This window comes from Cebus imitator, unplaced genomic scaffold, assembly GCF_001604975.1.
Source record: "Cebus imitator isolate Cc_AM_T3 unplaced genomic scaffold, Cebus_imitator-1.0 Scaffold62, whole genome shotgun sequence".
NCBI classification, from domain to species: domain Eukaryota; kingdom Metazoa; phylum Chordata; class Mammalia; order Primates; family Cebidae; genus Cebus; species Cebus imitator.
This window is the reverse complement of record NW_016107377.1, coordinates 4,156,594-4,168,870: the sequence shown is the minus strand read 5'-3', so window position 1 is coordinate 4,168,870 and position 12,277 is coordinate 4,156,594. Positions and strand designations below refer to the sequence as shown.

At 31.3% G+C, this 12,277-nt stretch overlaps 1 protein-coding gene across 5 annotated transcripts in view; it reads left to right on the top strand.

The window, feature by feature from the left end:
- SUCO (SUN domain containing ossification factor) overlaps window positions 1-12,277 on the top strand; it is a 74,873-nt gene that overhangs the window by 44,374 nt on the left and 18,222 nt on the right. For 3 of the 5 annotated variants that reach the window (XR_005200532.1, XM_017529987.1, XM_017529986.2), the window contains exons 12-17: window positions 1,574-1,594; window positions 1,799-1,854; window positions 2,339-2,430; window positions 3,259-3,324; window positions 9,016-9,084; window positions 9,871-9,961. Coding sequence is in view for 4 of the 5 variants with exons in the window: in XM_017529987.1 (XP_017385476.1) it covers window positions 1,574-1,594; window positions 1,799-1,854; window positions 2,339-2,430; window positions 3,259-3,324; window positions 9,016-9,084; window positions 9,871-9,961 (395 nt within the window). In the remaining variant the exon portion in view is untranslated. The remainder of the gene's footprint in view (window positions 1-1,573; window positions 1,595-1,798; window positions 1,855-2,338; window positions 2,431-3,258; window positions 3,325-9,015; window positions 9,085-9,870; window positions 9,962-12,277) is intronic. The other 2 variants (XM_017529990.2, XM_017529988.2) reach the window with 1 other exon arrangement.

Below are 12,277 nucleotides of genomic sequence, written 5' to 3'. Positions count from 1 at the left end.
TTTTTGTATAGCCAAATGAAATATTCTGTGTCCAAGTACCAGTTTCAATTAAAATAGGCTTTTAAACACTGATGTTTTGTATTTCCACTGCTTCTTCTACCAACTAATCAAGTAAAATTATCACTTTTGAATTGGATTAGACAAAATAGTGGAAGTTATTACTCCTTTCTTCCCTCTTTTTTTTCTTTAATATTATAGCCATACCTTAAAGTACTATTGAATTAATATTTTTGGAATGGCAGCAGTTCTAATTTCTATCCTTTCTTCTTTAAATGTGAGAACTTATAGCTACCTAATTTTGTCTTCTGTGATTTTACCATCTCTTTTTAAAGCATGGTTTAAATTGACTTCTATAAATAGGTAAACTTGTAGTATTCTTAATCTCCATATAAAATGCTAAATACTATTTTTGAAATAGTTAATATTCTCAGTTAATAATTCAACAAAATTATTCAAAAAATTAAGGAACATTTTCAATTCATTTTAAAATGAGTACTGAAACAATTACTTAATGACCTTTTTATACAGTATACTTTCTTCACTGTGAAGAGGAAAAAACTTTTAAGTCATTTGCTAGGTGATACAATTGTATTTAATTTTGCAATTAAGACAACTCACATGAAATAATTTTGAGAATTATTCTTTATAACATCTACTTAGTTAATAATAGAAGAATATTTTATTGGAAGCATAAAAATGCCTTATAAAAGTTTCTACCTTGTTCCTTTTATGATTGGAGACTATAGAATATTTTGAATATTAGTTTTATAAAAAACCGTCTTTGGTAGAATTGAGTCTAAAAGCAAGAAACATTTACTTGCAACTCATAAAAAGCAGGGCAAAAATTACTTTCTGATTTTCACTTTGTAGTAATAATGTTATATAAATATTTTACTTGGATTTTCCTTATCCCAAAAGAACTACACCCAAATCTACTACTTTTTATTAGCTTACGTTCAAAAGGCTAATATATCTTCCACTTCTGTAAGTTATAGTTGAAATAACATAGCATACTAAAAATTCATGCTTTTCCTGAAATAAGTAGTATATGATATTATACAAGTATAAATATCATTTAATAATGAACTATCAATATATGTATAGAATATACATATGTATATGTGCATATATATTCTTATATGAATTTATATATGAATATATATGCACATATACATATGTATATATAAATTCATATATGAATATATACTTGATACATGTCTGTAATACTTAAGGTAATGTAAAAGATTGTTTCTAGATACTGTTTATTAATTGCTTTCGGAATGCTTTCTACGAGCTGTATAAAATAATAGCAATGGATTTTGGATAACTTATAACCTTAAAGTTAATTTATTTCATTGCAGTCATTTAGATTATACTCTAAGGTTGTGATGGTAAAAATTTAAATCGTTGCTTTCATTTCTGCAAGGAATTAAGAATACTACAATGTTATCCATCACACAGCATTGCTTTCTATCCTTTATACAATATAATTTACAAGTATTTAAAGTAGCTTATTGCATGATGTCTAGACTTTGGAACTGATTTCTTTTTCTTTTCCTTTCTCTTGCTTCAGATGTTCATCAAGTACATAAAGGTTAGCAACCTTCTCTTTTGCAATATTAAATAACAGGGCGTGGCATATTAATGCATTACAAAAACTTTACAAGTATTGATTTTGGGGAAAAGGAGGACTTTATAGAAATGTTTAGAAATGTTATAATGAGAAAACTGAGTATATTGTTAGATAATTGTACATGCACTCTGCTGGCTTCCCATTTTATGTGCTTTTATTCTTTAGGTTGAGTTGGTATCACATTTTGGATCAGAACACTTTTGTCCATTAAGCCTTATAAGGTAATGCAGAACAAAATACATTTATTGAGTGCTTTAAAAAATTGATATACAAAATTTTCAGTATAAAGTGAAGAAATAATTTTCTCTTGTGTGAGTTAATACCATAGAAATAAAAACTGTAAAATATTTCTTTCTCTTGAATGCATTTTGGAAAAATGTCAAAATACCCGCTTTAAAAATAAACTTCATTTTATGTATTTGGTTTAACTTGCTTGTTATTTTGCTATGAAGATAATATACGGAAACATTTTAGACTGATAATAAAAACTCATCCATTGTATTTCTTAATGCCTTATATAGATTAGTTTTATATTTTAATTGAAGCAGTATGACTGAAATGTAAGAAACAGCCATTATTTTGGAGTCCAAAAGCCAGTGGCCCTCAAAATATGACCAAAGTTGATGTTTGTCATTTATTGTGAAGAGATTAGCCTTAACAGGCGTTTTGTTTTGGAAGTCTTTAATGAAATTGTTGTTGATATAGGGTATTTGGCACTAGCATGGTGGAAGAATATGAAGAAATTGCTGATTCCCAGTATCACTCAGAACGCCAGGAACTATTTGATGAGGACTATGGTAAGTGACATCAAACAGGTGACTGTTAGGTCTATTTTTTTACTTTTTAAAAATCGAATAGTAATGGGGGGGCTATAGGTTACTTAAATTAGTATGACTGTTGTCTGTTGTCTTCAGGCTTTTTAACTCTTTTTAACTTTTTGTTTTTAACTCTAATCAACTTTTACTTAAACCTGTTTTCTGATATGATTGCACTATAATTGTATTGCTTTCCAAGTTTATCTTTCAGTTATTTGTAACTGAAACTCCCTTCTATAACATTAATGCTGTGAATTGTGATTCTATCCCTATGCCAGGCTCAAAAATCTGTTAAACTCACAAGGTAACTGAAATAGTAGAAATGAGCTTTTATTCCTGTGATTTCCCAAGAGCCTAAGAGTAAGCACATTTTGGCCTCCTGAGCCATTGAGAAATTTTGTGACCCTAAAGAGGTAGAGGACAGTTTTATGACACTCTCCATTTCCACTTTAAGTCCTTATTTTAAGATGTCTTAAACTATTGTTTGAACAATCTAAATTTTCTCATGAGTGAAATGAAGACATTGACTAAGAGTTGGTAAAGTATATTGAAAGCTTGAATAAAAAAGTCTTATAAATGTGGTTAAAATTTTGGTAAGCATTACAGTTATTTTCCTTGGTTTATATTTGTTTGTTAAATGGTTTCTGAATCATATTTGCTTTTTGCGAACATGTTTTAGATATATAATTCTTATTTATTTCAAAATGTTTTAAATGTCAGCTGACTTTGATAGGACATAATTTGAGCTTTCAAATGTCTTATCATTGGAGCTAGGTCTCAGCATAATTACTTTCTTTTCTTTTTTAACAGATTATCCACTGGATTATAATACTGGAGAGGATAAATCCTCAAAAAATCTTCTTGGTTCTGCTACAAGTGAGTATTTTGAAGATTTTCTATTCAGTCTACTAAAGTGTTTCTCAACTTTTTCGTCCTAACATACGTGGACATTTTGTCATGGTATAGTTTAGGAACTTCTCCAAATGTTGAACTTTGAGTTGAAATAAAAGATACTGAAGATACTGTCTTTTGAAAAGTATTTCTATAGAAATGCGATGGGAAGAATAGATGAAAAGAGAGGGAGAGAAACAAATGTAAGCATAATGAAGGTGTTTCCTCTACTCTAATTAGGCACTCACATTTTGGGGCAAATTCCTTATTATGGAGAGAGGTCTATGGATTTTCTTGGGGAAAGAATTATTAAAATGGTCGTATACCAGTTGATCTATGGATATGGTTAGTTTGCCATTTAGTTACTCCTACCATGATAATAACGAATACCAATAAGAATACTAGCAATAATATACTCCTTGTAAACTAAGAAACAATGAATAACATACTAGTGGTTTAGTTTGTTGTTATTCCAAAATAGAATCCCAACCTCATGGTAGACTCACTAAGGAGACTACTGGAAAGACCATTACCTGACTGGCACTTTATGTTTCACTGTTGGATTCTGTGTAGGTATATTTTAATGTTGTTTTTGGTTATTTCTGAAAATGTGGAATTAACTAGAAGTAGTTTTCTTTTTATTTGAAAACTTTAAATTGAATTTAATTAAAAAAAACTTAATAAAATAGAAGACTAGCTGCTTGTGCTTGTCACTTTTTGCTCTTAGTGAATTGAATTGCTTGAATTCCAATGTCAGTGTGAATGTTGACTTTATAATTTTTTTAGATATTGAACAAGTAGTGTAAATACTTAGGTTGATATTTTGTGTAGCCACAGTATATGGAGTTAAAATTACCTCTTTCATCTTTCCTTTAGCCTCTTCCTTTCCTTTCCTTTTTCTTTTCCTTCTTCCTTTCCTTTCTCTACAGGTATTTTTGACACATTTAAAGAGTGTTAAAAATACCTGTAGAAGGAAAATATTTTTGATTACAAAGTAATATTCAATTTTTTTACATGTCAGTTCAGTATATTTTGTTTTACTTTATTGCTAGGCTTCTGACTTTCTGGATATTAGTGATTACTTTTAAATAAGTTTCCTAGCTATCTAGTTATTGATATAAAAATAAGTCTCATTTACTGCTATGTGATATAGCTTTTTAGTAGTGAAAGAAATACCAGTCTGGATATTAATGTTTTTGTTTTTCTTAATTTGTATTCTATATGTTACACAGTAGTCATTATTCTGCCATTTATGTAGCTCAGTAATGTTGAATGAGCTCTGAGGAAGCATCATTATTTTATAGGGTCAGAAAATAGCCCCAGACTAACAGATCTCTATCTCTAGTAGTTACCAGAAAAGAGAGGGGACTTTAGGGAAATAATGTCTTATTGTAGTTGCGGATAAAGGAAAACTGTGTTGACATTCTGGATTTTCTTGCCATATCTTTCTATGTGGTTAACTCCTAGACGCCATTAATACCTAACCATAGGCCAGGCACAGTGGCTCACACCTGTAATCCCAGCACTTTGGGAGGCTGAGATGGGCGGATACCTGAGGTCAGGAGTTCGAGACCAGCCTGACCAACATGGCAAAATCCCATCTCTACTAAAAATACAAAAATAAGCTGGACGTGGTGGTCTGAACCTGCAATCCCAGCTACTCGGGAGGCTAAGGCAGGAGAATCACTTGAACCTGGAAGGCAGAGGCTGCAGTGAGCTGAGATCGTGCCACTGCACTTCCAGCCTGGGGAACAGAGCGAGACTCCATCTCAAAACAAACAAACAAACAAAAATCTTAATATATATCAAAGGAATACATTTATCTGTTTGGATCTTTCTTCTTGAAGGTATATCACTTACTTTTCTTTTTACAGATCTCAGGGAGGGCAAGATTATCTTCCAGTGTTCTAGGTATTGAAAGAATTTATATAGTGAGATAAGATGGGTGGAAGGATGTGAGCTGAGTCTCTAAAATGAGATTTAAAATGATCTCCACCTCCTGAAGTTTTAGAACAAGAGAGGCAATAAGAGCTGAGTGATAAGACTTTATTGTCATAAAACTTTATAGACATGGCCTAACACTGCTGCCTTCTGTATCTCTGTCGTTCTACTCTTCTCTGAAGAGTTTGGGACTGACTTAGCTATAGCCTCAAAGGTGGTATAACTTGAAGAAATAATAAAGTGGAATCAGAACTTCAGTGGTTTTGATTCAAAGAGCTGGTCTTTGGCACAAGAATGTCTGAGTTTGACTGTAATCATCACTGCTTTCTAAATTAGCTTGAAATTAGCCCATTTTGAAACTAGTTTATTTTTTTTAATTGTTTTTAATGTGTACATAGTATCCACAAGCTAGAATTCTGTGTTTAGTCTTAATAGAAACTCCTTTTCTTTTTGTTATCAAGTAGTTAGTAGTTATAGAAATATGTCACTGGAATACTTTGCCTCTGATGCGAGTTGGATGTCAAAGAGCATGCACACTGCATAAACATTCTTGATATTATATAATTTACTTAAGTGCTAAAAAAAGGAGAAAGTGTTATCTTAGAGCAGGCTCTTTGGCTTTGTGTGTATGCCTGTCTGATTCTTTCTACGTTCTTGAGCTAAAACATTTAAATCTTTTACATCAACAAGAATTCTCCACATCACTCTGATTTTCTTGTTCTTTGTCATGTGAATTTGCTAGACCTCTATCTACTTTGATAATTGGTGCAAGTCTGCCTTCGTGCTTAAATATGTGGTTTTCGTTTTTGTTAAAATCACCATATCTGCCAAAGGGAGATAGGTGCATGTGCATGTTTAAGAGAAAATGTAATTTTTACTTTCTAAGTCAAAGTATTTTTTGTGGGAAAAAAATAGGTTCTAGGAGGACCATTTTCCTAGAAAATGTGGGCTTGCTTCAGGGTTAGTACACATAGGAGGAAGTCTTTTTTGTTGGTTTATCTTATGTTGTATCATATAAACTCTTAAGCTTCGGCAGCCTGGAGAAATGTTTGTTTTCTTTACCAAAAAGAGCCATTGGAGCACTGGATACTGAGTAAATAATATGGAGATGTTTGGTCTCTAGGACCAATTATTAGGAGCATTTTATTCCTAAAGGAATGAAGCAGGATGAATAAGTTGCCCAGTTCAAAAATTTAAAAGTTGATTAATCCAGGAGAAATTAGGGATTTTTGTCTCTAGTTTGGCAATTATATTCAAAGATGTTATTTTAGTCTGTTCTGAAGGTTTTTTAATGACCAGATTATCATGGTGTATACAAGCTATCGTGTTTGGATACAAATTGAAAATAGAATACTCACAATTCTGCTTTTTCTCAAAAGACAAAAAAGACATGTTAGGCAATGTTCTGTTCACATAGAATAATTATTTTAGGCTAAATGGGCTGAGAAAGTAGAAATTTGCTAAATTTTGCTTTTGTTACCAAGTTTCCTGAAATGATGATGATAAATACTATTTTAAAAGGATGGATAGAAGGATCTTCTTTATTGTAGATGCTGGTGTTAAAATTTAGGTTCAAAAATAATACTCTAAAGCTACTTTGTTTATGCAGATGAACACATTATCTTCTTGAATTCTTTAGTCATAAATGTCAAAAAATTTGAAATCTCAGATAAGACCTCACTTTGAAACACAAGAAAGGGTATAGGCTGTTGATTGCACAATTTGAGTTTTGTGAAGCAGTCAGTTTTGACTTATAGGTGGCAGGATAGGTGGAGGAATCATATTTAATATTGCAGTATTGATCGGCATTATAATGGGTATATAAGGAAATAACAGTTTTCATTCCAAACTTCATCTTGGTTTATGAAGGAGTACAGAGTTTCCATTTTTGTTGTTATCTCATACTGTAGCATTTCTTTAGCTTAAGTAAGAATCAAGGCCACTTCTGTTTATCACTTTGCCAGATCAAAGGACAATATTAAAAATGTTATTTAAACATTTTAAAATGACAAATATTGAGCCTTTGTCTGTTATACTATTGATTAGAAACAAAGTACCACTACTTTGTTGACTTTCAGAGTATACACTGATAATTTTGTGAAGATCAACATTATACCTGATTCCTAGCTAGCACCTTTAACACAGTTTAAAATATGCTACTACTTTCTCCCATCCTAAAGCATGTACCTATAGGATGAGCTCTAGGCAGCAGTCTTTGGCTAACTCACAACCTTCCTGACGTAGTAGATTTTTCTCTCTTAGATTCCTTTTCTACTTTTCACATCTCTGATTTTCATTGAAAATGTCATGAATACTCTGTGGATCACTTTTAGGAAAGGAGATTAAGACAAAAATAATGTGTGATGATTTATATGTTGCCCCTGCCAGGTCTTAGTATTTTAATAATAGAAGTACCTTATACCAAATAATTAACTGCCAGTGGAATTTCAAAGGTTAGATTGGGAATGAAAGTTAATTTCACTTGAAATTACATCGCATTGCCAGAAGGAAGGCCTTGTATTCCCAGTACTAGTTTTTTATGAAGTTCTGATCTTTTGTTATGCTCATGGTATAAATATATCTATGTAGATATTAAGGTTTGTACCACTTTTTTCATCTAAATATCCTCCTTCAAAAGAGAAGTAGGATTAGAAGGTATGCAAATTGCTTTTATAACACTTTGTTTTATGACCTTGACTTTTAGTTAATCTGCCCCTTACCTGTCCCCACCGAATTAACTAAATAATTTAAATTCTTTAAATTTAAATTTATGATTTAAAAAGATTGCAGTTTTGGTGAATGAGTTTTTTAATGTCATCAAAGAGATCTTATTCTAGGCAGTATCAATTTAGAATTTAACCATGTTACCATAGATATGATTGGCTAATCATTTAAAATATTTTCTGCTTTTTTTTTTTTTTTTTTTTTTTTTTAGATAATCTCCCTGTTTTGTTTTTACCTGTGATAATCACAAAATGTAGGAAAAACTTGTGCTTTTTTACACATTTTTGTTTTTATTTTAAACTATAGAGCCTTTTTAAAGAAAAACAGATTTTTCTGTAAAATAAGAATTTTGGTCATCACATTTTTTCCCTGTCCCATTACAGGCTGTATGTTGAGTTATACTTGAATTTATAATATGCTGAAGACAGTGTTTTGGTAAAGTGTCTAGGGAAGCTTTACAAGAAAAGTATATTTAAGGCCAGGCGTAGTGGCTTACGCCTGTAATCCTAGCACTTTGGAAAGCTGAGGCGGGCAGATTGCCTGAGCTTAGGAGTTTGAGACCAGCCTGGGCAACACAGTGAAACCTCGTCTCTACTAAAATACAAAAAATTAGCCAGATGTGGTGGCATGCACCTACAGTCCCAGCTACTTGGGAGGCTAAGGCAGGAGAATTGCTTGAACCTGGGAGGCAGAGGTTGTAGTGATCCGAGGTTGCGCCACTGCACTCCAGCCTGGGTGACGGAGCGAGACTCCGTCTCCAAAAAAATAATAATAATAAAAGTGTATTTAAATTAAAAATTCCTTTTGAACATAAAAATTTAGATACATGCTTTACACTTTTGCCTAAACTTTATTTGTGTCCTATGTTGGACTTTAGTTGTGAGGTGAATACAAATGTAACTAGTCAAAAAATGCAAACGATCATTCTAAATGATTTTTTGACTATCTGATATTAATTTATATTAGAATATTTAGGTATTTGGTACTTTTTCTGATTGAATTTTGTTTTAGATGCCATTCTAAATATGGTGAATATTGCTGCTAATATTCTGGGAGCAAAAACTGAAGACCTGACAGAAGGTACCTAATTATTTTATGGATCTTTTAAATAGCTGGTACTCCAGGGGTCCTTATACTTAGGAAAATCAAGTGATGAGTTAAGAAAATTTAACTTTTTACATTTAGAAATATATAAATAATTTAGAGGAACTTACCAATCTTTATTATTCATTGTTTATTTGAATTTCACAAGTTCTTAAAAGAGGATACTGTCTATAAAAAATTTATGAATTGGCTTTTTGACTTCTCCTGGCTTTAATATTAATAGTAATGATTTTATTCCTTATCTCTTTACTGAGATTTTGATGTCTTAATAATACTTCAAGAATGTTATTTTATGTGTAAATAGCTACTTGATTTAGAAAGCCATATTTTCCTTAGAGAATGGCAAATAAGAATATTATTAGCAAAAAGAAAGTCTCGCCTTTTTGTTTTTTTAAAAAATGCATAGATCCAGTGAACACTTAAAATAACTCATTCGTGTTCTCGCATTCTCTTCAGCAACTCTCAATATCTAGAAGGCACGTTAATCACATAAAGTTACACAACATTCGTAGTCATCTGACTTGATTTAATTATCTAAGAAATTGAGAAACCATATGTATTACTTGTTGTGATCGTATGTGATCATTTCTTTCTAAAAGAACTTTGATTTTTTTTTTTTTTTGAGAAAAAGTCTGCAGTAGCAAACCTATTTGGCTTTTTTCTTCTCTTCCAAGAAATTAAAGTTCTATTTGTTTTAGTAAAATATTTTCATGGTACAGCTTTTAAAATTGAACTCAACATTGGGCATCTTTCTTAAAATAGGAAATAAAAGTATGTCTGAGAATGCCACTGCAACAGCTGCACCTAAAATGCCTGACTCAACTCCTGTTTCAACTCCTGTTCCATCTCCTGAGTAAGTGATTATGTGATATTAAATAGAATTTTATTACAATGGAGAGCTAAGTATATTAGTATAAAAAAAGGAACTTGTGATTTGTGTATGAAATGATTACCTGTAGAGACTCAGGTAGGATAGACATTCTATAGCCACTTAGAAAATCTTTCAGTTGCTTCTTCCCGTTAGTATATATGCATACTGGGAATATACTTTATTCCGGATCAAACTTTTTTTTTTTTTTGGTATTATATATTACTTTCATTATTCACAACCAGTGACTCTGTTCTATATTGCAAATAATTGACATTACTCTGCAGGTGTAGGCTTGAGGACAAATTTTAAAGACCCCCTTTTTTAAGTTCAAGTTTAAAAGCATTGATCTGTGGTATCTCTAGAAATCTACCAAAATACCTAGAACAGTGGTTCATGAATAATGAGTTTGCCACACAGCAATTTCTTAACTGTTCCGTTTCTCTGAATCATGTAGGCTTTTCCCCAGGTTGCAGTGGAGACACTTTGTGCAGGGATATATCTAAAGAGATAACAGATACAATAAATACTCATGTTTTCTTTTCTGCCGGAGATGGTTACTTTTGTTGGTACCTCTGCTTCTTATCTATAATAAACAATAAGCTTATAATGATTTGGATAATCGAGTAGTTATTGTAGACTTAATTTATGTATATTTCATTAGATACACTCCCTACAAAACTTTGCAAGTCCTTTGTGTTAGAGCAACTCTACTTAAGAACATAAGATATTTGAATATGTACCACTTAGTTCCAAATAGTATGTAATGACACCTTCAGTGGGTATGCTTTGAACTGCAATTCCTGAGAACTACACTAATTCAAAAATGAGATTTTGATGCTTTGAAAGGCATGGCGAGAAAATTATATTATCCCGTATTAATCTTGAAAGTTACTGGAGAGATTTATTGGGCGATTAGAGAGAAAATATAGCATATGTGTTATCGATTCCTAAAAGGACCTAAGAAATCTATTGGGGATAGAGACATTCTTGGTGTTTCTAATTAAATGGACTGTGATAGCTGTTCCTGATTTTGTAACTAGGTTTCTTCAGTTAACAACACACAGTATGTCATATTTTTCAAAACTAAACTAATCTGGTTTTATAGATATATATACACATGTACACACTTTCATACACCTACATATTTGCACAAGTCGATAGGAATATTTGTTGAAAGCTGTAGTCACAGGCTAATGTAGCTGTTTTTATTTTTCCATATTAGTTTTTAATAGATATTTTTGCATAATTTTTTATTTAGTATTTCTTTTATGTTCATCTTAAATTCTTTTTAATGCTTTTGAAGCAATCTTTTGAAGAAAACAGTGAAAATGAAGGAATCCATGATAGGATGTCACTGTTAAAATTATGGAAAGCTGACTTATTTTTTTCTTTTTCTAGGTTTTAGTAAGTTTTGCCATGTGAATTTGAGAAAAAAAATTTAAAGTATATTTCAATTATGCTGTGTATAGATGGTATATAACATCTATATTCAGTATTTTTTATCAAATTCAATTTAATTTTTCTCTCTCCCCTTCTTCAGACATTACTTTTTTCTACTGTTATAAATTATTTGGTAGAAAAGCAATGTATTACCTGAATATATAAAAAAAACTATTAGAGACTAAATATGTAGGACTATAAATATATTTTTATTTAACGAAGTGTAGTCCAATTATGTTTAAATTTGGTCCATTTACTATTTTACTAACAAACTGAAAGTCTACCTTATAGATACTGTCCATTTTATTACTTCTATCTTTTCTATTGTGACATTAGTCTTTATTTGAACACATTTCCTGGCATGCTTAGTAATGGGAAAATGTATGTCTGAGTGTAATTCTTTTTGGTATTTGAATTACCGTATTTTCTTGTATTAGACCTTTTATGTATAAGGCTACACCCAGAAATTAACCATCTTTATCTTAGAAGGAACCACAAGCATTATAATTTATAACACTGTTCCTATAAACTTCATCCTTCCACTCTCCTGTATGTCTCATACATACTCCACAGCCTCAAAATGGATTAAAAAATTAATAGTGGCACCATTAGTTTAATAGCAGCACTATTAGCTTATCATAAGCCAGAATTGTTATTAAAATGGTTAACTATTTGGCTTTTAATAATAAAAGATTAGCCTACATGATAGCAAAATTATTTTAGGGAAGGAGATATGTTTCTTGTCCTTAAAGCAGATAATCCTATGTGTGGAGGGGTGTGTGTGTGTGTGTGTGTTTGTTAATACTGCATTGGAATTTCTCAAATCATTCTTTCGAGACATGTAGCTGCCTTTTGAAA